This window comes from Oryzias latipes, chromosome 14, assembly GCF_053564925.1.
Source record: "Oryzias latipes strain Hd-rR chromosome 14, Olatipes_Hd-rR_3.1".
Classification (NCBI taxonomy): domain Eukaryota; kingdom Metazoa; phylum Chordata; class Actinopteri; order Beloniformes; family Adrianichthyidae; genus Oryzias; species Oryzias latipes.
Window position 1 is genome coordinate 16,840,929 of NC_136250.1, and position 27,812 is coordinate 16,868,740.

Genomic DNA, 27,812 nt, shown 5'->3' on the forward strand with positions numbered 1-27,812 from the left:
TGTGCTGCAGTTCACACACACACACACACGCACGCACACACACACGCACACACGCACGCGCGCACACACCCACACACACACACAACAAAACCATCAAAGGAAGACAAAATGATATTGCCTGGAGGAGTTATGGTAAAGAAATTCAAGTCGAAACTCAAATGTTTCTAGTTGAGTGCAAGAATTCTGGATTACCATGGCCCAGTGACCAGGGTTGGGAAACACTGCCATTGCCCATAGAAAAAAAATAATTCTAACCGATGATCGCCATGTTTAGGATATGTCCTGCCAAGAGGATATAATTACATACAAACGTACAAATAAAGCTTCCAAAATATCCTTTACAATGTGGTTGAATATTATTCTAGATAGCTTTCTTGAAGAACTACAGTTTGTAGTTCTTTGTCACACGGCACCTGAGCCTTTCAGACAGGGTTGTCCAAAGCCCGGCCCAATGTGTTCTGTCCCCAGCACTCTCTCAGAACCTGTGAGTATGTTTTCTCGATTGTGATTGGCTAAATTACATTATAAGCGATCGTAAACCAGTGGCAACAACCTGTGGCTGCTTGAAAGGGTATTAACAAATGAGAAGAATATATTCATTTGTTTCTGTGATCAAAACCACTTTTAATTAAGAATACTATTTGTGTTATTTTACTGTTCACATGCTTGAAATGGTTTAGTGAATATTTAACCCTGAACAATATATAACATTTCATATGAACTCAGGTTTAATGTCGACGAAAGTTTTTTCTACATACAGAGTTTTTCTTTTTTTTATTCCTGGTCATTTAATATGATATTCACAGTAATTTGGGTAAAATGTTTTTAGATTTATTTCTGTTCTATGCGAAAAAAGAAAATGTATCCCATTGCAAAAAAATGTCCATAGAGTTCATTTGCATTTCATGTTATTATAGTAAACCCTCGATGTAAAATTAAAGCGAAACTTCAACAATGTTAACAGTATTCCTGTTATGAAGAGTGGCTTAAAGGCGTTGTTCTGAAGTTCGCCACTAGAGGGCGCGGCCGTTTTTTGAGTTAATAAATCATAATTTGTAAGCAGAGGTGAACAGAGGAGTAAATGGCGAAGTTTCCAGATCAGTTCAGTTTAATTAGCTCGTGTGTGCGTCCATGAGAGCGGTGAGCCCATTTTTCATGTTTTATATTAGGACAAAATATGTTGTTTATTGGTGTGGACATTTTCTGCTAACTTAACAAGTTAAGCTAGTTTTGGTTAGAAGTTTATTGGATGTATTTAGCTCCTACAATTATAAGTTTTCTTGGTATAATATTTTGAATATTGATGCTATCGAGGGTTGTGGAATGTTATTAAGACTTATTATTATTGAATTTGGTTTATTATAATTGTATTATTTGTTTTCTTCATTCTGTGTTTAGAACCACACACACATAAACCCAAACCAGAAATATACATGTGCTGGACTGTAAAGCCAAACCCAGATTAAAGAAGGAACAGAAAAAGTCATCCTCTGGTCTGTCATTGCTTGGGAGAATACACACACTTGACCACCAGTGTGCTCTCTGCGATCATCCAAATCCGAAACCCTTAGTAAAGACTGAAGTCTTCAATACAATTCCACTGTTTTCCTTTGGCAAAGAATCATATTGTAAACAGCAATGAAACCTGGGAGAAAATCTTACAATGTTCTGCTGTTCGTTGCCACATTGTAAATATCAATGCTACGTCGAAAAAGCAAAAAGGAAAAATCATGTGATTTACAGGAACGTCCTGTAAACAACTTAGCATATGAGAGAATAAAGAAGTGCATGATTTTATTTTAAAATCAGCTCCTCAAGAACATACTGGAAATATTTAATTTGTCTCCCAGCCAGTTTCTGCCAGTCTGGCAGAAAACTTAGATTGTTCGATTTTTTTCCTGGAAATAGCAGAATGCATTAAGAGAGTTAAAGTCTGAATTTGTTGCATCAAAAAGTTAGTGGTTTATGTTCAGACATGACATTGCAATGCTGTTTCTGTGCAATTTTGCTTGTTCAGGATTGAAAGGCTTTTCAGATGGGCTCACTGAGGTCATTGAACTCTGCTATTTGTTGTGTCTGTTGAACTTGAAGCTGCCCAGACTCACACTGTGAGTTTGACACAGATAAGTTCCATTTTTTGTACCTACTAGTATGATTAAGGTAACAGTTGCTAAAATGTTGGTGATCATTTTAATTGATAGAAAAAAATCAGTAAGGCACTGTACAACACTAAAATAATCAACTGTAAATTTAAAATGATTTAAATTAGTGACGATAAATTACTGTAAAATAATTTACAGCCCCTTACTGTAATTATATTAAACTAAACTGCAGTATTAAAAAATGCATTTTACTGGTAAAATGTTATTTTTACTGTAAAAGTTTTACAGTAATGGTTGGCCCTTCACAAAATCTGTCCCTCTTTAAAAATGTCTGGACCCCCCAGCTTTAAGACTAACAGAAATGAAGATGATGGTAAGTATAACACATACTACTTACCCAAACTGGGACTGGCTTTATTGCTTTACATCACCCAAACAAAAATTGAGACAGTAATTAAGTAAACAGCTTTCACCAAATAATGATGGAGTAAATAAAGTATTTATTTATACAAAATGGCACAATGATATCAGACAAGAGAATGAACCCTCTACATAAAACAACAAGACTTCTCAGTAAATAGGTCTTCAAAAAACGATTTTTTTTTTGGCTTTTCATACCAACACAGGTTCCTTTAAGACAATGAAGCGTGCATGTAAAAACTTAAGCACATGTTTGTTTAATTTACAACAGATAAGATTTGTAACTCTCAAGTTGTTGTCCAAGCTTGCCTCTATTTGTGGAAATTTTAAAACGAAATTAACAAGAAAACAGAAACGTTCTTTTTTTATTTTCAGTTTCCTTGCAATCCCATGAGTTTTAAAAAAACTGGATTGTCAACCAGAAACCTGAAATGAACAGTTTTCAAAATAAGGGTGTGATTATAATCAGTCATTGTCAAACCTTTACAAAACTAAAAAAAAAAGAAAAAACTTTTTTTTTAAGATGGATTATCTTAAATTGATGGTTACACTCTAAACGGTACATGGTTTGAAAAACCTTATTAATGTAAATCACCGTATTAGATTTACACTTCCTCATGTGTGGACTAATGTTAAATATGACACACGTCAATGCAGCTTTTCTGTGAACTGGCTTCATCATGTGTTTCTTAATGAGTCAACCCTATAACCTGAGTTGTTGACTATTTTAAAGCTGATATTAAAAACTTTTACATTTTAGCACAGAATCAAACAATAATTTGCTCAGAATTGTAACATTTTGAAATGAATCAAATTATTTTCAACAAAACATAGGATCTGAAATATGCATCTCAAGACATCCCTTCAATTTGGAAATATTAAGGATAAGATCTATCCTCTTCCTGATATGACAAGTGAGCATGGACATGAACATGGATTCACCTGAATCAACTCGACCTCTTAAATCCATCCAGGATTTCACCCTAGAAGCATTACATTTCAGAGAATACATACCCTACTCACTTCAGACTGAACAAGGCACAAATACATATATAAATGTTTCAGCAAAGACATTTCTTTTATCTTGGGACATACTTCTTATCTTCCCCTGGAAATGGGAATTCTGGTGCTTTGTTGACGTGTCCAGTTAGGAAGATCCCCACAGTGCCAACGATGAAGAGGAGCATAGCAGCCCAGAAACAGACCTTGTCAATCATCTTTCCAATCAATACCCAGCTTTCAATTTCCTTTCAAAATAACAAAAAAAAAAAAGATTTTAAATACATAACAGTTACCCAAGATTACATGCAGTTGACATACTTACAGATCCTATGTCATTTTGCTGCTTTGTGCTCTCAGCAATGAAGTTACAGGCGTCCACACATTGCTTTATTTCCGGTGCAGCTTGAGCCAAGCTCTTGTAAAGGTTGGCTGTGCTGCTGACATCAATGTTGTCCACTAGGGGGCAGGAGATACTTTCAATTAGATAACTTTCAAGCAGGGTGTCCAATACCAGCCAAATGGCCACTGCCCTACTTCTTAGACAAAAGCCATTGATAACTAGAGATGGATATCTTAGCATTAAATGGAGTGTATGAAAAAAAGGTTTAATTGTTCTGTAATTTTAAATTATGATTAGAACAGGTAACGTTACAGAGTGGGCCCCAAGGCTGCCAATTCAGAAAATCCACACAGGAGCTATAATTGTGCTTTTTAAGGGAATTTGGGAAAGTTTTTATTTATATTTGTTAACTGCAGGAAGAATTTAGACAGGTTGAATTTCCAGATTGATAATACTTGCAGTCCCAACATTACTGTGTTTATGTACACAAGACAACAAATTTAATATAATTCTGATTGGATGAGTTTGATGAGTAAAAACTTTGATAGCCCACTCAAAGCTCTGACCTTAACTCAACAGAAAATATTAGTACATTTACAAGAACCAAATTATTTCATATTCTAAGCGATTTTCTAAATAGAGAAAAAAAATGAAAGTGCAGTTGTGTACAGTTTTTTTTGTTTAGTGTTGGATGCAATCGTTTTAATACAATATCATTAAAATCTCTGTTTTTTAATGATTAGATGTAGAAATGTTTTCAATACTATTTCCTCTTAAATGGCGAGGCAAAATCTTTAAGCAGTTGCAGCAATGTGCAATTATTTCTGTAAAAAAAGTCAAGAACTTGACTGAAAACATGGGGCAAAATTTATAAACAGCTCACCAATTGACCGCGTCAGCCCGTGCCTCTCTCTTTGCTTATCGAACATCATTTCACTGCGTGGTTGTTTTAGCACATATTCCTCTGCTCTCTGCATGAGACCAAAGGAGCTGCGGCGACGCTCTCTTATGCCGTTTACCTCTGCAGTCACCTCACTGTCATCCACCAGAGGAGACATGCCCAGGAAACGAGGGACCATTTCCAAGCACAGCTGGACACACAGAAGGACAGCAGTCCAGAATAACAGAGGAAAAGACGTTTTTGCTCAAATTTCACGTTTTCTTACATGCTTGATGGAGTAGGACATTGTGTGTGTACTAGGGCTGCGCAGCGAGAAGTTTAGCACCACAATTTGGTTTGTTGCAATCAGAGTGGTGACACACATGACAAAAATCAGGTATCTGAAAGGCAGAAGAGAATGTAGGTGTAAGAAGCAAAAGCAGCAGGTTTCAGCAGAAATAAAAAAACGACTCACTTTCCAATAAGAGGGACAGCGAGAGATGTCTCAGGGGTCTTCTGAGCAATGAGGAAGAGGAAGACAGTCTGAGCCAGCAAGACGGAGATGGACACAGTCAGCTTCTGGCCTCCAGCTGTAAGACGGGGGTGACAGAGACATTGAAGATCCTGATCCATCTTTCTGGGCTGATGCTATACAAACTAAACCTTAAAAAAAGGTTCCAATAGCAACATCCTTTTAAAATAAATTACAACCAATTTGGTAAAAGGTTTGTTGAATCTCCCCACCCCGTTCACACCTGGGTGGGGAGACAATGAGAAAAAGGAAATAGGCTGAGGACGAAAACAAAATTTTTTTTTATTGGAAACGCTAATATTGATTGGAACCTGTCTTTCTGTAAAAAGCTGCATAACCAGCCAAATGCAGCATCACAGGCGGGGATCAGCCCACCACAGCATCATTGCCAAAAACTTTGACTGAGCAATAGGCAAAAATGTTTTTCTTGTTTTCTGACATGCAACCCTACAATCTAACTGAAATGGCAATAATTTGGACTCATCTCTGACCTCCACACTCCTTCACATTTTCAGGTTCTTGTGCAGGCCTGACAGTGATGAGGGATGTCCTGGTAGGCCTCCTAAAAGCTCCCCTGAAAGACCGGAACGTCCTGGTCTTTTAGGGGAGCTAGGTACTAGAAGGTTGATGCAAAAAACAACTTTTGCATCAATGATGATTCAAGCTGGCTTGTAAAAATTGTTCAACATTTTTCTCGAGTGCATCTCACATGCTTAGCTCTACTGCATTTCCCACAAAACAATACTTCCTACGAACGTGTGCCACTTAAAAGGGAAACACTTGTATGAAAGGCAGCATTTTTCTTCAGATAAACCCATGTAAGGTCTTTACTGACCCTGTGCAGGCAGAAAGTAGGCCAGTACGACCAATGAGGAGATGAGGGAGCATGGCAGGATGACGTTAATGATGTAGAACAGGGGTTTTCTTTGAATGACCAGATTGAAGATGATCTCCTGATACTCCAGGTCATCTGGGGAATATCGAGTGTTGATCACTTTCCTGGCTGGACGATGGACAATGGCCCACTCCCCATTCTCTAAAAGATTGAAAGCCATTAAGCCAGACAGGACTTCTGTTTTGCTGGTACAAACTATGTGTTTAGAAAGTACCTGTGAAAGCTTCAGGATCAATGTCCACCCACTCAATAGTAACATCTTCGTCTCCAGTGGCCAGAACTAGGTCCACTTCTTTGGCGCTGTACGTTTGAGACCTGTGATTGTTGTAGTGTTTCAAATATTAATGCAAAATCTTTACAAACATCAGTCATGAGTCAAAGTCAGTATAAAATCTTTTCATCTTTATTTTCTTTTTTTCATTTAGGAGGGGGATGTTTATTTGCATTTTGAAAAACGTAAATAATCTAATTGTGGTTGGTCAGTTTAGTGCAATCGTTGACAGAAAAACAAAAAGTAATTAATCATGCCAGTACCAATTTACCCAAAATCAAGAAAACAAATAGGTTTTCCTACATACCACTTTACTGCTTCCATATGTTATGGCTTACAGCAGTCCTGGACTGCAGGGACCATATTGTTTTTGAACGTTTTCTGTCTTATTGCGAATTTTAGCGAAAATGTAACTTCAGCCACATACTCTAAACCTCACCAAAATGTGTGCCTTAGTTCCTGATGAAAATGAATTTTGGGCATTGTGAATGATCCCCCACCCCCACCCCCCATCATAGCAGGAGAAACTGTCAAAAAATGAATGGGGTCAAAATCTCTTATGGGGCTCAAAAAATAATTCAAACCCAGGTAACAAAACCAAAGCACACATGTCAGCGATATCCAAAGGACGTTTTAAAATTATTATCGGAAATGTGGCAATTTTCAAATTTTCAAATATCGAAAAATACAATTTATTCCAGCAGTGACAGGTAACCGTCTGAAATTAGAGCTCTGTCTCCCCCTCTGGTCACCAGCAGGAGCAGTCTTCAGAGTACTGAACATGCGGGTGTGTGCAGGGTTCTGCACACCTGACTCATTTGCAAAATCAATCACAGTCTACTTAAGCACTGCACCAAGCCTCAGTGTGGAGCATTGTTTGTGTCAATCTGCCTTCTTTGCTGAGCATTATATCCTTTCATGCTGTCTGATTCCATCCAGTTGTAAACATCCACGCATGTCTCACAGAAAAGGCAGACGGCTGGTTCAGATTGCAGCCGGTTTTATTGGCACAGCTAAAGGGCCACAAAACTAAATCATAGCGTGAGAGCATCAGAGAGGAAACAGGAGTGGTCAGAATCCAGGCAAGATTCTGGGCAGAGAAACAGGTTCAGAAGATCAGATCAGGCCAGGATGTAATCCAGGCAGTGGCACAAACAATACTTCACACTGAGACAGGCTCAGTACAGTGCTTAAGTGTACTGTGAGTGATTTCAAATAAAAGTCAGGTGTGTGGCTTTCTTGAACTGTGCGCCGGGGTTGCTGGGAGATGAAGTGCACTCTAAACTCTGGAGATGGTTCTTGCTGGTGACCAGAGGGGGAGACAGATTTATGAGGGGCCGTATAAGACATTATTTATTCTGAACCATTCACATTCATACATTCTTGCTCTCACAGTCATATATACTCTCTTTCGCATACATATATTCTCTTACGCATCCATATATTCTCTCTCTCACATTCATACATTCTTGCTCTCACAGTCATATATACTCTCTTTCGCATACATATATTCTCACTTGCACATCCATATATTCTGTCTCTCGCATGCATATATATTCTCTTACGCATTCATATATTCTCACTTGCACATCCATATATTCTCTCTCTCGCATGCATATATATTACTTTACACATACATACATTCTCACTCTCATTGTCACTCTTAAAAAAGAATGTATGTATGTGAAAGACAAGTATATATGAACGTGTGAGGAAGAGTTTATATGTGTGTGTGAGAGAGGAGTATGCATGAAACGGAAGTTACTTTGCATGAAAAGGAAGGCACTTTGAATGAAACGGAAGGCAGATGATTTCTCGTGCTCTGATTGGACGAGAGGCCGCCACCTCCCATTTTGAACAGACGCTAACACGAACCAATAAGAAGGCCATCGGAACCTTAAGAAATATTTTATCTTCACCTCAAGTGGTCACAAATCTGTCTGCATCTCTAGAGACACAAAGGAATGTCTCAAATACCAATAATGGTAATAGAAGTGCCACCGAAACAGAAAATCCGTATCCACCTTATTCCTAGCCCCCATGAGCCTTTGCGTGAATTATGGGCGACACTTCCTGTAGACGCTGGAACACGCATTTACATTAAAACAAATTCCTCTTGTTTTCGATCCATAACTACATATAAATGTGGGAAAACCAGCTGTCATTTCTTAAAAAAGGCAACGGTGAGGTGGAGATGAAATATTTGTTAAGGTTCCGATGGCTGCAGGACCCCCGTGGCTACTTCTTGCCGGTTCGTTTTTTTAAAAAAATAAACTTTATTAACAATATCTTGCACATACAAAATACCAAACACAAAACTCCACTGTGTGCAAAATACAATCTTCACGTTCGCCATGAGAATGAACAAAAAAACATAATGATAACCATGTAAAACAGGTTATGCAAAAAGAAAACAAAAATAATAAGGCAAAGGAATCTGTTAAAGTTTCAGGAGAGACCATGTTTCAACTGTTCTGACAGCTTTTTTGTTAGTGGAAGATTTAATACTGTTCACATACAAAACCATTTCTTTCTGAAAAACATAAAACACGGTTTTTTTGTTGGCATATTTACACTTGTGTATAAAGTATTTAGCCATAATTATAAGTAAATTAACTACATATATTTTTTCTGCAATAAGTCTTTCTTGTGTAAAATATCCAAAAATAATATGCTCGTAAAATAATCTATAATCTTCACATAGATGAGTTCTTATAAAATGTATCACATCTTTCCAAAATAGTTGAGTGAAAGAGCAAAACCAAAAAAGATGAGGCACAGTTTCTGGTGAGGAATGACAGAATGAACAGTTTATGTCCAGATCTTTTTTAAACTTAGTAAAGAAATGTTTCACTGGATAAAATTTGTGAAGAATTTTGAAAGAAATTTCTCTGATTTTATTGGTGATGAAATACTTTTGTGGCAGGGTCCAAACCTTTTCCCACTGAATTCTACATCCAAAGCTGTTCCAGTATGAGATAACGGTTTTGTGGCAATCTCATTTTGAAACAGAGAACGGATACTTTGATTATTCCTGCTAGCTGAAAAACATACCTTTCCACAACACAAGTCTGTTAATTTGGGATTTCTTGCTGTTTCATGTTAGCGTCTGCACTGTAATCCCTAGCGAGTTGACTGAACTTAAAAATTATTTTGTAACAGATTACGCAACAGTTAAGTTATATTATTAAAACTTTTAAGTTAACATTTATTAAAATTCATATTGTCAGTTGGCTTACATTTGTATTATTTCATGTAAAAAATATTAAGATTCCTCAACTTATAAAAGAGAGATTATTTACTTAAAGTTTTTAATATTTTCCAACTAAAAAACGCTTTAACTAACTATATTTTTATATTACTCAACTCATAAAATATGTAAAATTCACTCAAATGCTTTATAAATTCTTTAACTCATTAAATGTATAGCATTGAAAATATTTAAAATTCTTCAGCTTAAAATGTATTCTAAACAGAGATATTGATACTGCCCCACTACATTTTAAAGGCTAACATTGATAAAAACCAACAAACGTGAAGGCCACACAATATTGATTGCTTAATACACTTTTTTTAATTGCTCTTTAAAAAAAAAGCACAAATATCAAGAGGATGAAGAAACAATAAGTGCAATAAAACTGCATTATAAGAGTGCCACACAACATATTGACAAAAAGAGTTGGTTTTGTATTTTACGGCAGAAAAAGCAAATGATCACAACAAAACACATTAGTTACATAACACTTAAACCAACAAATAGTCCATTCTGGAAGACTCACTCAACGAAACATTCTCCAGCGTCAATAAATGTCCTTTCAGTGGTTTGCTGTCCTCAAGGCTCAAGACAGCATTCTGAATAAATATGAAGGCAAGTTCAAGTTTTTTGGGGTGCTGTAGGTCCAGAGCATAGATGTCCCCGAAGAGTTAGAAGAGATTAGTCAGCCAGATGTGTGGGACCACTGACGGCAGCATCAGGAGCATCACCACGACAACTGAGAGGTCTGTGAGGTCTGGTATTCTGGAAAATACAAAACAAAAAACACAGATGAGTTCAGACCCTCAAAGATATTCATCACACTAATGTCCAAAACTGACATTCCTGCCATCTGTCAATAGGAATCTTTTCATGCTAACATTCTGTTAGCTTTTAATCAACTGGCTATGATGTTTTAAGGACCAACTCCAATTAAAATTGTGTTTTTAAAAAGTTCTTTAGCATTTTTCTGAAGGAGGACATTTATAAAATAATTTAAGACTAAAGCTTCATTTTTCTTTATTCAAATAATGATGGATCAGGAGCAGAAAAGGTAAACGAAACTCCACTCCTTCCAATCAGGAGTCCCTGATGTTCGCCTTTCATCTTCCGTCTCAGTTTTAAAACCATTTAAAAATATCACTCAGTTTACAAACTACAAACAATTGCCCTATTTATTATGTCACTCAATAAAATCTCAATCAATATTAAAGGATTAGTGAAAACCATTGACAGGGAGTCGTGTGCACTTACTGTACAGGTCTTGAAGAAGTTGGAGGCATCTTCATGCAGATAAACAGGAAGTGCAAGGAGGACAAGTGCCCGTCTCATGTTCAGGTCACGCTGGTCCTAAAAGAATAAAAAGAAATATCCATTACCTTTGAAGCAAATGCAGAGCAAACACTTCCAATATTTACTTAAGGAACTTTAAGAAATAATAAAATGATACCTTTTCTAGATGTCTATTTCTAGTAAGAGGACAATACAGTGTTTATGTCATGATCCACTTCAGGTCAAAGACCCAAAGTCATTTGAAGGCAAGTTACACCGTGGCTTCTTACAGCTGTTTACAAATGATTTGTTATCCGTTTTTGAATTATGCACATTAGAAATTCACCTGGAGGTCATAAATCCTAACCAAGCTGGCCAGTTCCTGTCTGTTTTGGTGGACTTAGTCTCAGAAAAGGGCAGCTTTAAGTTACACAAACATGTAAAAACTGCACAATTTCCTCTGACTGCATCTACTCTACATAAATCCATTTCAGATCTTGACAGATGAGTTTTCATGGTTTCAAATGATGGAATGGTGCTAATGCAACATCATTTTATTATTGTAATATACTGTCATAAAGACATGACAATATTCCAAAGTGTCTCCACATACATGGCAGTGGAAACACTTTGGAATATTGGCTATGTAGTACTGCAGTATTATATGTAGTACTGCATAGTGCCAAAGTAACAGAACACAACTTGCACCTCCATTCCATTGTGCCACCTTCAGCCTGCAATCTAAATATGTTTAGTTAAATTGTAAATAATTTCAGCTCTATTTAGACCTTTGGCTAGTTAAAATGTGCATAAATGTTTCCATGCTGCCGTATAAATCTAATAATGGTAATAGTTCAGGATGAATGTATTAAATAAGTATAAAACTCACCCACTGACAGGTCTTTTCTGGTGAAATGGTGACTTTCTGGTGAACTTTCTGAAGTTCAGTATCTGAAAAAGTCCAAGAGAGATTTTTCAATGTTAAAAAATGTTTCAATTATATTCTGATCAAAAAACATTTATTGCACTACACAACCTATTGCATTTTTTGTTTTTTTAAAATAGCTCTAGACAAATAACTGAGACAAGTTACCTCGCTGGCCTTGGCGTCTATCTGGAGGTGAAACACTGAACACTCTGTAGTTCGGTACCTGAACACAACACGAGCACGTTGATTAATTTATTTTTACAAAAACCTTTTTTATAACGGAGATCAGTGATTTATAAAAGCTTAAAGCTGCATTCAAAACCCAATGCTTCCATGTAGCAACCAGGCTTAAAACTGTTGGCGGTAGCTCCTCCCACACAACCGTTAGAGGCTTTGAGTGACATTTTTGGACAAATGTCCAGCAGCAAACTTTAGCCACAGACAGAGGCCTCCAACGCGAATTTCACACGCGGATCATGTTTAGTGTGATTGCAGCTTAACAGATCATTTCTACCTCTGAAAAAAAAAAAAAACCTCACTGTCGTAACTTACGGGCAGAAATGCATTTTGGGTTTGGCTCGCCATACGTCTGCTATGACAAACTAATCATGTATACATTTCCACATTAATCTCTAAAACAATCATAACACACATATGTTTAAACAACAGTAAACCACATTTACGGTAGTATAAGAGCATTTTTAAAGCATTCATTCATAAACCATGAACGATACTTACCAAATTAAATCAGGGCTGAAGACAAGACGGCACCATCAGCGATGAGGCGGATGAAAAAAAAACCGAGGTTGGGGCGTCTTGAAGCGGGACGAAATCGCAACGCTTTGCAGAATAATAAAATGCTCGACTTTCAATTTCAAACGTCGCATACTCGCATTCGGCAAATCCAACATGGCCACCTGAGCTAACGTAGAGAAAACGAAAGACCCTCCCACCAGTACGTGATGACGTCATGACGCTACTTCACGGATCTTAAAATTTTTGAGTGCCAGATACAAATAAGCTTTAAAATATTTAGCACTGTTAAGTTAAATTTGAAAAAATCTTGATAGAGCTTAATACTTTATAGTTGAATCAACTACAAAATGACATTTAAGTTGTGTAACCTTAATAGTTATGAGTCAGTACAAGTGATAGGGTTTAGAGGGTGTTCAAAATGGGAGGTGGCGGCCTCTCGTCCAATCAGAGCACGAGAAATCATCTGCCTTCCGTTTCATTCAAAGTGCCTTCCTTTTCATTCAAAGTGCCTTCCTTTTCATGCAAAGTAACTTCCGTTTCATGCATACTCCTCTCTCACACACACATATAAACTCTTCCTCACACGTTCATATATACTTGTCTTTCACATACATACATTCTTTTTTAAGAGCGACAATGAGAGTGAGAATGTATGTATGTGTAAAGTAATATATATGCATGCGAGAGAGAGAATATATGGATGTGCAAGTGAGAATATATGAATGCGTAAGAGAATATATATGCATGCGAGAGAGAGAATATATGGATGTGCAAGTGAGAATATATGTATGCGAAAGAGAGTATATATGACTGTGAGAGCAAGAATGTATGAATGTGAGAGAGAGAATATATGGATGCGTAAGAGAATATATGTATGCGAAAGAGAGTATATATGACTGTGAGAGCAAGAATGTATGAATGTGAGAGAGAGAATATATGGATGCGTAAGAGAATATATGTATGCGAAAGAGAGTATATATGACTGCGAGAGCAAGAATGTATGAATGTGAATGGTTCAGAATAAATAATGTCTTATACGGCCCCTCATACAGATTTCTGATTTCTGACAGCATGTTGGAAAATGAAAATGCACAAACATTTTCTTAACTTTATGATTTAAAGGATCAGTTCAACCCCCAAAAAGATAACACTGCCAAATGGTACAGAGAGTTGCCCCCTACCTATTTTGGGCCACAAAAAGAACATTTCTGTAAAAAGAAATAGAAAATTCCCCTGATTTTAATGACAGTGACCTCCCCATGTTGAAACCTTTGAGCTACAAGCCAACAAAATAAGTAAAATGTTTTGAGGTTCTGAGGTTTAGTCTCAATTTTGGTGTTTTGTCATAGTTCATACTTTTCCCCAAAAAACTCCACTTGACAAATGTGGATCTGTATCCTCTATCTCAATAAAAACCATTAGTCATCAACAGGCAATGAGAAGAGTTTTTTCATCTTCTCATTAGAGAACAATTTACAATGCAACCAAGGCAAAAAAAAAAAAAAAAAAATTTCTATGCCTTTTTGGCTTGGGTGAATAATATCCACAATCAATGTTTCTAAAAATGTGTTCTACCATTTTGTGCTACAGAGTTAGGGCAATTGACCTCTGATTGGAAGGTTGTATATTCGGGTCCTGTCTTGCCTCCCCATGTGACAAAGTGTCCTTGGGCAAGACACTGAAACCCACATTGCTCCTGGTGGTTACAAGTTAGCACCTTGCATGCCAGCTGAGCCACCATCAGTGGGTGAATATGTGTGTGCATGGGTGAATGAGACTGCGACCTCAACCAAAGCAGGACAATGCTAAACGTGTAAATGCCATTTAATTAAAGGGCATGGATTTAAAAAAAGATGGATATACTGGAAGAATTCTCCAAGTTGTCAATAGTTTCCATACATGCCAGGTAATCAAAGTTACCTAGATTAAATTCTGGGAACTAAAAACTGTTGAATATACATATATTTTCTCAAAAATGAAATGAAAAGATAACAGTATGATGGGATTGCCCCCATTCTGTTCCAAGTGTAGAGAGATCATCCGCTGAATCATGCTGGACTTTTAGACTAATTTTATGAGTGAAAATAAAGTAAAAGCAGTTGTTTGTCTGTGGATCAACTTATCATAGTTTTATGCGAATAAAAACATCCCACTTGATTAAAAAAGAAGCTCAAAATGTTTGCACATGACTGCCCGTAATGTTTAAGCATGAGTAAGACTAAGTTTTGAATGATGTGAAGACCATACTACACCTGAATGCAAGCGTGCAGTTTTGGTAATCGAATGGAAAGTAGGTGATTTCAATTGCACAAGTGCTGCGATAAATAGCAGGAGGGAGCCAGTACATCCAGCCCTCGTTACTGATCAGCACATTGGCGTAGTAAGCCACATCAAATTTGCCATCAATGCTGCAAAGAGAGAAGCAACATCAAACCAGGTTCTGCTAACAATGAAAAGTTCACACTTTCATGTTTTTTCTGTCCTCACTTGTTTTCCAGGACAATGTCAGGGAGCCAGACAGTGTTGTATGGGACACGGATGGTTTTAATGCCGTAATACTGAGACGTGTTCCAGACAAGCCGATAATCGGTCCACTGCTGCAGATGAAAAAAAACAACATGTATGACCGAGAAGGGCATTTGATGACAATGCCATGTTGACAAAATGGGAAACGTCTGATTGGGAATTGCTTAAATCAGTTAATCACGAACATTTGAAAAGAAAAGAAAAAACTTACAATCTCAATCCACACATTCGTTGTAAGGGTTTCCTCCTTCTCATTCTGTTTTTAAAGAGCACACATATGAATATCTGGGAAAGCTACCTTTGTTTTCACAAGGCAAGAAAAGAAGAGCTCTTACCAGGGAGATAAGGTTGGTAAGTGTCAGCTTGATCATAACCTGTACCTTGTCCTCAGGATGCTCCACAGGGCGAATATTCTTGTTGTAGTTTCTGAACAAGTCACCGATCAGCTGTGATTCTTCATTACAGTGGACTGCATAAAAATACATTGTCTCAGTTAATTTAACCTTTTTGAAATCCGTAGGAAAGCATAATTTTTTTGTTATGAGCCTTTTTTATAGTGGAGGTCCACCCAAATCTCCTATGACTTGTCAGAAATATATTTTTTAGAAACTCTCAGCAAGCTTATATACTTTACCACTGTACTGTTGAATGTGTAAAAAGTTTTTTATGGAAAAAAGAGTAAAAAAATAAAATGCTTAAAATATATAAAAATGACCAAAAAAGCTAAAAACATGTGGTTACCCTTTTGGGATTTTGTTTGCAAATTATATTGGATACATAAAACATAATTTTTTTTTTCTTTTGAAATTTGAGGTATTTTCAATCAAATGTTGGCTTTAAACTTAAATCTTTGCGTATTTTGCAGTAAAATAAATGATTTGCCAGTCCATGGACATACCACGTTTTGATATGGTGGTAATTTAGATTTAAAACTTCGACAAAATATTCTCAGGCAGTGAAACTTGATCATTGGAATTTCAGAGCAATTTATTTTTTATTTTATATAAAGAAAAAAAAAACACGTTATTTTTTGATGCTGCACTGACTACAATCCCTATGATTCATGACCGTCAACCACATACCTATTTCTATCATAATATATTGCAGCAGAGGGGAGCTAAACACCGGCATAAAATTACTTTAGGTCATTTACAATCATCATTAATGCTGACATTTTGCAAATTGGGAACGGAAACACATGTCTTCTAATAATCCAATTATTCTTGGGTCAGACACATCAAACATAGTCATGAAAAAGAAATCCTCAAATGAATTTGAATGTTTATATTTTGTTGCATTCTATTTAATCTTAATGTTTTGCTGATTTTAAAATATTTAGATAATATTACAACAGAACAATGAACAATAAAGGTTCATTGTTAGAAATGGCTTTTGAAATACACAGCATGAACTACATGCTACTTTAATTTTTTGAGAGCTTTGACGCTGTCACATCCTGCCGTGTGAACAGTCTGAGAAAAATACCCCACAAAGATGAAACAGAGGCAGAACATTCAGGTAATCATTGAGGGGATCTGTGGCTTTGGTATCCCCAAACAAAGCAAATACTAAGTGAACCCTAATCAGTATGACTGAGCTGACCCTTCAACCTGGCATGAAAGGACGAAATGTCAGAGCAGCATGATCATAAGTAAATATCAAACTATCATTGTTGGAAAGCAATAAACTCTTTCAAACTGACTAGGTTTACAATGTCATTAAATAGTTGAAAAAGAAATTCGGTTTCGAGTACCGGTAAATATAAGAGATAAAACTGATGGGACCTGGTGCTTTTGAGCAAAGCTAGTAGTCTTGCAAGCTTTTTATGTGCGTGTGTGAAAGAGTGAGAGTGTAACATAACGAAACCAAATAACAGAAAGTCCATTCCTAAATCTGAAATAAATCCAGAAAAACGAAATATTAGAGTTCCTCAAATCCTTCTGGCAGCAGAATGGGAGTAATTTCTTGTGCACTCCTTTAAAAAAAAAAAAGTCTTCAAAGTTCATTTGTCACAAAGTATTTTGATGTATATTGCTTTGTTTTCTATTAATGACAATTTTGTGTGTTGGAGGGACGGGACAATTTTTATGATTTTATTATAATTCAAATTTCTGCAGTAAGAGTGGCACATTTCTTTATTGGCATTTAGGTGTACCCACTGATGTTCTTCTTGAGGAGTATTTCTTTTCTGAAGAGGGGGACAAGACAACTAATCCCCCTTAAGGGATGATTGACTGGGCCGTGAAATCTTAGATGAGAACATTTATGCCTCAGCCAGGACATTGAAAATGAATCATGGACAGACACACAACATGACCTAAACATACAGTGCCAAGACAAACAAATAAATGATAAGGTGTGAGAAAAAAAAATTATTTCCTGATACAGCAGGAGTTTAATTCAACAAAAATGAATCTGCTGAAGGAACTAAAACTTTTGTGACTCGCAGAGAATCCAACGATATAATATGTCCAAACCTCACACTACAGCTATGACCTTTAGTTACTGGATTATTCTTCAAGTATTGAGACATGTTTTAAGGAGCTGTAATATGAGATAACTTCCTGGAATTTAGCGTAATGAAAAGTTTAGTTTGAAAACGTATTATTTTTGTTTTTCCGTATTAAATAAATACAATTAAAACTGTGGACTGTAAACTTTTTCGGCATTAGGCAAACATCAATATTAATCATAGGTTCAAAAGATTGTATTCTCTTATTGTAAATGAACCAAATCATATCATAGTCTATCTTCAAAGCCTACATGAATTCAAGTTTATCTTTGGCCCAAGACCCCACTTCAAGACCCCAGTTTGTTTTCAACAATGACATGTTTTCATCCCTTCACATGCCACTGTAACGTAGAGCCTGCATTACAGGATTAATTCTATCCTTGAATTTTGTATTGCTTTAATGACCTCTGTCAAGAAGATAAACTTAACATGGATTTTGTTTAACCGTCAAAAATATCCTTCCATCCTTTGTGGTCAACTTGAATGGTTGTAAGCACTCCATTCATATCCCACCTCTCAGTTCTGCCTCTGCAGCAGATTTCTGACATACTGTGGCTCTTTTTTGTTTTCCTATCATCAACAAAGACTTGTTCACCTGCTTTGTCGATGCTTTCTTGCTAAAGTATAGGGATTTTCTGCTTCTCTAATGCTACTTTAAGTCTGGAACACAGATTCTGTGACTCAAGGTTAATGGCAATTTATAAAAATCTATTTAAAATGAGGAGATATTCCATTATTTTACTGACTTGTATGAATGTAGAATTATAGAAAACGTTTCTACATGCTGATGACCAACATTATGAATGTTTCAGAGCTACTTTTTCTCTCAGTACAGACATTCTGCTTTCAAAAAATGCATAAAGAAGAATGTTGTAGTCTGATGAGGGGGAAACATGCCCAGGTTTTCTGGTATATATATAAAAGTAAACATGCAACATACCCAGGCCCAGAGAAAGCCAAAGTATTGTTAGAACTCCTGAAAATATCCAAAAGTTACATACAGCCATCATATCCTGAAACCTGCTGGGTGCAGAGCAAAGTACAAAGACAGAGAGGAAGAGCGCAAAATCCCTCCACCAAACACCCTGGTCATTGCTCAACCCCACTGTCGCTATCGAATTACACAGCAACTGGCGGCACTAAACCAGGACTTCAAATCCCACTCCACACTCACAATAATCATCATCACAATCATTTGTCAACAACTTCAACACTGGACATAACTTTATGATTCTGTGTGACCAACAGATTGCATGGTTGAAGCTTTTCTAGAAAATGGGTTTGGAGCTCTATTCTGCGTCAAACTGAGAAACAAGAACAGATTCAGAAACCCCCATGGGGGTTGCAAGGAGAACAGGTGACTGGCTGGACCAGCCTGCTGCTATGTGTCCTGGGTATTAATACATACTGCAGACTCTTACCACTTCGGCTGTGGAGCTTCAACAGCGTCTGCAGAGACAGAGCAACAGCTTCAGAGTGCTTAAAATCAGCTAAAAGACTCTGGGATTTGCACTAAAAATAATCAAAAGAGCTTTTGTGTTTTGAAGCTTGCGGGAAAACAGAAACTGTATCTACCATACAAATCTGTTCAAATCCAGACTAAATTTGCTGTTATAATTAGTTCTGTGAGTAATAGAAGTTGTCTGTAGTTGCAGTGGCAAGAGCAGCAAACTGTTTTTTGGAATGTGCCATTTGAGTTGCTCAGTATGTAATGTAGTTCTAAATATACAGTTAGGAAAACAGAGATGAGCTTCTATAAGGTAATTGGAGACTACATACGGTAGATTGGGAGGGTCACACTTCCTTCACTGAGACAAAAGAGGGGCTGGAGATGATATGCTTCATATCCAGGACTTCTGATAAGAAAATTACTTCATAGAAATATAACAGAAAATGGCTAACTAATGTGTTTTTACATTTTTTTGGGGAAAAAAAACTTTTTAAATATCACAGTATTTTTCCCATTATACCTGCTTTGAACTCTTTTAGGCTGGGATCCTCTCCACTACTTAGATTTTTAGATTTCTAATTTTGGACAAAACTTAATATGGAAGATGGTCAGACGGAAAATGCCTGGACTGGGATGTCTAAAGCTACGTTCACACTGCCCTCAGGAATGTTCAAGTGTCTACTACCGATGAAAAATCTATGTAAACCAGGGTAAATGCATGTTTTGGGCTTCCTCGTTCAAAACTCTAACGTTCACGCATTGCTACGTTACTTGCTACGCTAGTTTCTATGCATGTCTCTACGTACTTTCCTGGCTCTACGTACAAAATGCGCACCCTTTGAAGTTAAACCAGGTCAAACTTTGACAAATAAAGGACTTGTATTTGGTAGGTATGTGTAGATGGCGTTTCTTTTCATCTATGGAAGTATTAACCATTTGAAAACTGATTATGGAGGAGAAATTGATTATTGCGGGGCCCGACCGGAATTATAGGACATCAAGTCTTTCATAAATTGGAATAGAGCTGTGAAAGACGGCCTGGGGCAAGATTCTCCAGATTTGCACTGCTTCAACATTTCGCAACAAGCATCCTCCAACTGTCGGTGGCGGACATGCACTGGTAAACAGTAGAGAAAGAAAAAAGAAGAAAATGCTCCTTCCTGCTTGTCCAGTGTGAACACCACAGGCTAAGTAAATGTGTGTTCAAGAGCCCTAAACACGTGTTCTTGGACACCTATCACATGACTATCATGTTAATGGGTTTTATAATCATGTGTAGATCTGAATACACAGCAGGCATAATAATTCAAAATCTCAAAAACCCATCTGTACATTAACATTTTTGAAGGATTTCAAATGACATGTACATTTATTTTGCAAGACAGAACTGCAAAACTTGAATTGTACCTCAGCCATTAAGCCATAGGGTGTCAGATAGAACCTGTGATCTTAAGGCCTTTTTTACTTTTGCACTAGACTCACAAGAGCCTTGTTAAAAAAAAGATGATGTTAAGAAAAACAGACTTTTTAACTTATTTTGCCTCTCAATTTCAGACTTTTGTCGACAGGTTTGGAAAACAAGTCACTGCTTTCCTTGCTGGCCTCATCTGACTCAAATATCTTCTTTCACTGTTCAGGGAATCTCCCTGGTGTTTTCAGTGTTTTTGTATCCTTTTTCTTTCTTTCAACAATGCTCTTTTTTACAAAGCTCATGCAGAGTGTCCAGTTTTAAATGGTTCATTGAAATACTATCTGTTCTTTAGTTCTCTAAGAGTTTATTTGGCTTCAGTGTTTCCCCACTTGTGAAAGCCTTCTCTGTCTAATCCAAAGGTTTTGCAGAGCTGCTCCATCATGGGAGAGATGCCAGCCTGATGTTTTATGAGAGAATTTCATTTTGCCCCTTTTGGAATCGTGGAGTTATAAACTCATTAACAGCAACTTCATTATTTAAATTACACATTATAAATATGAGAAACACAGGAGTTTTTGAACATCATCAACATTCTTGATGCTGAAGATTTATTATTTTTACTTAGATTTCCACCTTAAACTCCAGTCGACATGTGGGATCCTTAAAGGGAACTCTTAAGTTTTTTAGACCTTATCTGGTTTTGTGTCTGCTTCTTAGCTAATGGCCAGGAGTCTGTTGGCCATTTGAACAATAGACAAACATAAATAACTGTAAAGCAGCATGAACCCGTTTTCTTGTGGAAGTCATAGTTTGTTTATGTTTAAAGAAATATTTGTTTTCTTTGTGAAAAAATATGTATAAAAATAAATAAATAAATGAATATAGAGCCAGTTTAGTGGCCTTGTGGAAGAGTGTCCACCCTGAGACTGGGAGAGTGATGAGTTTAAATCCATGGTCGAGTCATATTAAAGACTCTAAAAATGGGACTCAATGCCTCCCTGCTTGACAGTCAGCATTATGGGGTTTGGGAGGTTAAACCATCAAATGAGTGCAGACACAGCTGCACTCAGCTGTATCCCCCCCTGGGGGATACAATGCAGTGTGACATCTAATGGGACTTCAACTTTTTTAAACTTGGCAAAACAAAATTACACAATTACGTTTTCACAGCAAACAACTGCTTTGACATTTTCTAATGAGCTGATTGTTTATATGTCTTTATGCTTTTGGAGTTCACTGGGGGGTGTTGGTGTTGTCTGAGTTTTAATGCAGGACATGTCAAAAGTGTGTCCCGTTTGTTAAAGTTCTCCCCACTCAGCCAGTGGTGTTTCTGTGTGACAGGTCACACCACTAAACCACTAACCGATGAACAACAGCCACAGAGTGGTACCCTGAGACATCTACTAATCAGATAAGACCCTGGGTCAGTAGGGACAAGATTTAAAGCTATACAATAAAAGTATTAAATAGCACTATCTGCATTATATAGTTTCCTTTTTTAGATTTCTTTTACAACATATTTGTCTTTCCAACCCTGTACATTTTCTGGGTTAACATGTTTTAACCCTCAGGTAGTTCTCTGGTCTTGTTAAACACTAAATGTGTTTATTTATTTATTTTTTAGTTCAATTTACTTCTTATTGAGTTTCTCAAATCTTTTTTTTTCGAGGGGAATTCTGGCCAAGAGGCAAATTACTTCACAACCCAGGACAATTGAGACAAAAACAAACAAACAATAAAATAAACCGTGTTAGTGATTTCATTTCCAGGCTTTCAGAACAGCATCAAACCAGGACAAAGTTGAGGGTTGTGGGTGTTGAATTGTCCTATGCAGATATGTCCAGTCAGTAAGTGCCTAAAACATTGTTTGACTGACTAAAGATATATTTTTTCCCCCTGCTGATGAACTATGCAGGTTTAAATGCATCAAAAGTTTGCAATTTCTCATAAAATGCATGGTGCTAAAAGTGTTTGTAAATGTTTGGTATTTTTATTCACTTTTTGAGCCAATTTAAAGTCTAAAATGTTCCAGTGTCGATCGGGTATACTCCAAAAGTGTCACAGGTTTCCTCTTACTCCCCTCGTTTGGTGCTGCCTGCATCAGATGGGCTCTATCATCGGTCTTACAGAACAAAAGCCCTGAGACCAGCCCCCCTCTCAGCCATGTCTAAATTTCCCTGCTTTCACTAACCCCCCACATTGCTCCTGTAATAGAAGAAGCCATTGTTAACTCCTCTCCATCAGCCCACACGTGGTTTGGCTTGAATAAAGATTTTAAATCCTTGTAGACCCCCCCCCCCCCCCCACACACACACACACACGCACACACTCACACACATCCACATCCACACTAGAGACTTATGACAAGGTTTCTTTTAATCAGAGATGATAAACAGACGAACTTCTTTTGTGCCTCATTAACTGGTTTATTGGCATGACTCATATGTCAGGCCTCAACCATTAAAAGGACTATTTTTATGTAAAAGTCTACAAAGTAATTGAGCTTAAATCACTTTGACCTGAAGAGAGAAGATATTGGATCATGTGTTGCTCCAGCTAAATAGATTTTCTTGCTTATAGTGTTTTTCACGAGTAACATCTAGATTCAGATCAGCACAAATAGTCACCTTTGGTCCATTTTCACTCTCAGCTGAGATAGACAGCGTTAGTCATTGATAAACAAAAATTCTGCATTGCATTCCTTGAAGCCAAATTGAGACTGTGGATTAATAAATCAGTCAGAGCTCAAAATCCAGTTTGTTTTGTGAAATGCTGGTTTGCACTTTTGGGATGTGAGGGCAGTGAGTGAACGGGTTAAAGAATAAGACCCAGGAGGAGGGAGCGTGGGAGAGGTAGCACATGTTTTTCAGAGTTGACGGGGAATAAAAAGCAAATATAGACGATGTGTCTGGAGTAACTTACAGCCAGTCATACTGAACTGACTCTCCTTTATCAGCTTCTGGCTGAACCGAGTTGATCTCTGGACTCTCTGGCTGAGTAGCATAAAAAAGGGGGAAGGCAGCTGCAAAATCATTCAGACAAAAGCAGGGTGGGAACAGGCAGTGCGTTCAAGACAGTGTGCGTATAAAGCAAAAGGACCCCCTCAAAACATTCAGGTTCAAATGTAGAAAGGCTCTTTGAGGTAAAATGGCGGGCATAGGGTTTTATTTGAAGTTTTGGGGAGGGGTGTGATGGATTTGGGAGAACAAGGGGGTTATAGGCTTGGGCCTAGTAGAGAGTGATTGTGGTGACAGCCGGTGCAGGGGGACGAACCCTCATGTGAGACACAGAGGAGGAAACGACAAAGAAAAGGAATAAATGCGTTCAGGCCTCAACGTGGTGCTCAGCATGGGTGTGAAGAGGAGGGCTGCTGCTGCTATCTTAGTCGTGCTGCTGCTTCTGGGCTCACTCTGGTTGCGTGAGTATGTCTCTTTAAATTTGTATATTAGTGTGGGATTTTTTTGGGATTATGTTCTGTTTAATGAATTTAATCTCCCTGCTTTGCCTTAAATATTTTCTATGTCTGGAATGTGTCACATGGGGGACAGATGAAAATTCAAGCACATAAATCAAAACAATTATTCCCTAAAATATTCTACAATATTTATTTTATACTTTTAAAAAAAGGATTACTTTACAGAAAAGGCATGTAATGGGTTTAAAGGTTTTTACTCAAATTCTGTTTAGTCAATCCATTCAACCTTTATTTTACTTTTGATATTTGCCATACACGTATCCAACCAAGATAAATATCTATATTAAATAATATATTAAAGGTTAAAATTTTATATGAAATGCACAGAACACTAAATATAAAATAAAAATACATTTTCTTTTTTTTTTAATCCCTGAGTTTACACATTCATGAAAAAAGGAAGAGACACTTGCATGCACAAAACTAACTCTGAACAAGGGATTTACTTAAATGAAAGTTATTAAGAAACTTTAACACTGCTAAATACTGACAAGATTGAATGTCGTATCTTCAAAATAATATAAACTTTTGTTGTAGAATTACTCTGGATATTAAAATGCGGGAATAGAAAACAGTCAATATCTTAATACTAGAAATCTAGAAATCCTTTTTAACTGTTTGTCAGTTAATGTTGAGTATAACTTTACTCTGACAAGAAAAAAGGACAGCAACTATGGAATAGGTATTTTTAAGCATCCCTCAGCATATTTATTAGGGTAGTCACTGTAGTAGCATCAATCAAAGTTGGAAATATGTGACAAAAACACATTTTAAGGTTTTTTATATGAAAGCAAACCTTTTGGAAAGTGTGAATCCTGGCAGTCATTTTGAACCATTTATTTTTTATAAAAGTACTCCCAAAACCGTCTGTTTAAATGTCATTTATAGTGTGAACTGTTTCTATATTTTATTGTCAGTACATGGCCATAACATGTAGTTTTAAAAGAATGTAAAATTTTCACCAAAACAATTAATTTGAAACATTTTAAAAGTTTTGTAATTAGTTGATGAAGTGAAGTCTTTTTTGATATAATTGTCAACAACTATTAAGTATTTATTCTTCACTGTAGGGAACATGAAAATGGAATTATTTGCTAAACAGACAGACTGAAGGGACTCAACACATTTGAAAATTGCAATGGTAACTAACAGAGAGCAAGTTAGCAACAATGGCAAGAAGTTTAAGTAAACAAAACAAAACACATTGTACACAAAGAAAACACCTACATCAGCAAAAATGCTAGCTCAAATAACAAGATCACATGTTGAGAAACCAAAGTGTACATAACTCCCGTACCACTCACTGTACCAGCTTGATTAGAAGTTCCAGAAGTGCTTATGAACTTTGATCAGAACTGACATTAAGCACGTTGAGTTGCAGCAGCTGCAGTTTGATTTGCTGCTTTTTGTTCAAAATGTGTCAAGAATTGATCAACCAAGATAGCTGCCATGCTAACAAATTATGACTTGGACTTCTTCAGCACTATAGTCATGATATTATTAGGACAACATCAAGACAACACTGTGGAACCAGGTGGGTTTAATCAGATAAAAAAATGCCTTCTTTCTTGGTTATTTTGCTTGTTTAGTTGCTTTTTCTAGGGCATAAAAACTGTGTTGCGGTTTCATGAAAAGAATCATTTTTATTCTAAATATACCACTGGTTAAAAAAATTGTTTCTTTTCCGTTATACAGAATAACTTCTGCAGTTTTACAAGTTCTGTTCACCAGTTTTTTTTTTGTTTAGTTGTTTGATCCTGGGCTTGTAATATTGAAGCACAAATTTATTTGTTGTTTTTTTCATCTTTAGACTCTTTTCAGTTTACAAGTTGGGGTTAAGGCTACTTTGCATCAGTGTTTTTCATTTGTTTACATTTTGCAAACCAACTGTCTGACCTCCTTGTGGTCCTGTGTGTTTCTGCAGATGGAAGTTTAGGTAACCACTGGGACTCTTGTTTTAAAGGATACAACCAGTGGAATAAGGTGAGAGTTTGAGTTGATTGTATAGAGAAAATGAATTAGTTACACAATTGACTATATGAAGCAGATTGGTTGATAAAGAAAAACTCTACCTGGTTGTCTTTTTTCCTTTATCCCCTGATGATTGTCTTCGTGTTCCTTCCCTCCCTCAACCATCAGCTTCCTCAGAAATCCAACAGCAGTAAAGCAGACGATGAGACTGCGTTTGTCCTCACGAGATGCCCCGGTCAGAACTTCCAGGTGTCGTTGCTGCTCTCCCACCTATTGGCTGCCACAGTTCTGGACTCTGATGTGTTACTCCAACCCTATCTGTCCAGTTGGGATGAGCTCGTGAAGTAAGACCATCTGCACTAACAGTAGCACACTGAGAAATGTCAGCTCACAAACACCAGAAAAAAGTTCTGTTTGATGACTCATTCTAGTCCGTTTCCATTTCAGGTTCATGGATTCTTTGGGTCCAATGGTGGGTCTCATATCTAAAGAAATAGAAAGTAAGACCACTATAATCCGCCAGCTGGCCCTGTTATCTGGGGAGAGCCGTGAAGCAGAACTTAGCTCGAATGTAGACGTGATTAAGTCGGTGAAAACACACACAGACGGATACCACTCTGTGCGTTCCATGATCTCTGTGGAAATGAGCCAGGGTTTGGTTGACTTCCACCACCAGACAGACTCGGGATGCCGGACTATTCTGCGCCTTCATCGAGCTCTGCTTTGGCTGAAGCTCTTCCTGCAGAAGCTGGCAGAGACACCAGAGAGTGGACGGCTTAGGAGCCCATCTGAGCTCTGTCGGGAGGCCTACCAGGGCACACTCGCCATGCACCACACTTGGTTTGTTCGCCGAGCTGCCGAGGTGGCCTTCATTGCCATGCCAGAGCGGGGCTTCTTTTTTAGGTTGGTTTGTGCTCAAAACCAAGAGAGGCTGAGCTTGGTGCTGAACAGAGTGGTCAAGGCCATCGGAGAGGTTTATGACAGGACACAGTTGGCCCTGGAAGAAAATGGAATGCTGGACTTACCTTAGAGTTATGAAAGTGGATGCTCTCAAACTTGGCACTGCCTCCACAGTCAAGCACCTTGTGAATTCACTAAAAAGACACAAAGCTTTGAAAAGCGCACTTTTTTGTATCTGTAATCCCTGGAGACAAAACCCAAAGCGCTGTGCTGAATGAACGCCATTTCAGTTTTATTCTGATCCAGATTATAAAGAGAGTCTCCTCATCTCATGGGGTTCAGGCAGCTACTGATTTATTTTTAATGTGAATTATTTAAATATGTGACATCACAATCCTGAATGATCTGTTCTATGATGTAAAAAGCAAGTGCAGTTTCAGTTTTTTTTAATGTGATGGATGTTTCATACTTCCTATTGTGTGCATTATTAGACAATCAATTTGTATCTATTTTAGGGTAGTTCATGCTGTTGATTTAGTATGCTACCTCAAAGCTGGCAACGTTCAGTTACTCTTTTACACCTGCAAGACCAATCTGTATAATGAATGAGTAAAGAAGAAAAAGAAAAACTGCAAGTCTGTGCTTTGTTTGTAGTCTTTGTATGCATCTTTTCACAGCTACTAACAAGACAGTTTCTGTTAGTCTAGAAATATGTGTTGTAATGTAGTACTTTTACATTAACAGCTAAATCCAGATGTTTAAAACATCTGTTTTAAACCAATGATGATAAAAAAAAGTTGTCAAAAATCCTTTTCAACCAATTACAATCTTAAATGAACAACAGCACAAGTTAAATTGTTGTTTTACATAAGTGACAGAACTGCTGTCTTCTGCCTCTTAAAATGTATCAAATATT

General features: G+C 37.2%; 2 protein-coding genes and 1 long non-coding RNA gene across 4 annotated transcripts; 1 reads left to right on the forward strand and 2 right to left on the reverse strand.

Annotated features, from left to right (window-relative positions):
- Positions 1-2,582: 2,582 nt before the first annotated feature.
- chrne (cholinergic receptor, nicotinic, epsilon) lies at positions 2,583-18,790 on the reverse strand. The gene is made up of 12 exons (XM_023962181.2): positions 18,630-18,790; positions 15,513-15,646; positions 15,389-15,433; positions 15,139-15,248; positions 14,904-15,059; positions 6,386-6,486; positions 6,112-6,312; positions 5,220-5,334; positions 5,031-5,145; positions 4,748-4,955; positions 3,847-3,980; positions 2,583-3,769 (listed from the first exon to the last, which is right to left on the reverse strand). Exons 1-12 carry the CDS (start codon positions 18,697-18,699, stop codon positions 3,602-3,604), a joined length of 1,557 nt encoding a protein of 518 aa, XP_023817949.1. The 5' UTR covers positions 18,700-18,790; the 3' UTR covers positions 2,583-3,601.
- LOC144983811 (uncharacterized) lies at positions 9,994-12,825 on the reverse strand. The gene is made up of 5 exons (XR_013647630.1): positions 12,634-12,825; positions 12,061-12,118; positions 11,857-11,918; positions 10,950-11,045; positions 9,994-10,460 (listed from the first exon to the last, which is right to left on the reverse strand). It is a non-coding gene; the product is annotated as an uncharacterized LOC144983811 (long non-coding RNA).
- Positions 18,791-19,575: 785 nt separating the features above from the next.
- Positions 19,576-27,531, forward strand: gltpd2b (glycolipid transfer protein domain containing 2b). 2 transcript variants are annotated; one of them, XM_004076474.5, is made up of 4 exons: positions 19,576-23,968; positions 25,950-26,008; positions 26,165-26,340; positions 26,444-27,531. In XM_004076474.5, the coding sequence occupies exons 1-4, from the start codon at positions 23,869-23,871 to the stop codon at positions 27,024-27,026; spliced, it is 918 nt and encodes a 305-aa protein (XP_004076522.1). In that variant the 5' UTR covers positions 19,576-23,868; the 3' UTR covers positions 27,027-27,531. The 2 variants fall into 2 exon arrangements, with proteins under 2 accessions (XP_004076522.1, XP_011481892.1); XM_011483590.3 differs by lacking the exon at positions 19,576-23,968 and adding an exon at positions 25,328-25,559.
- Positions 27,532-27,812: the final 281 nt, after the last annotated feature.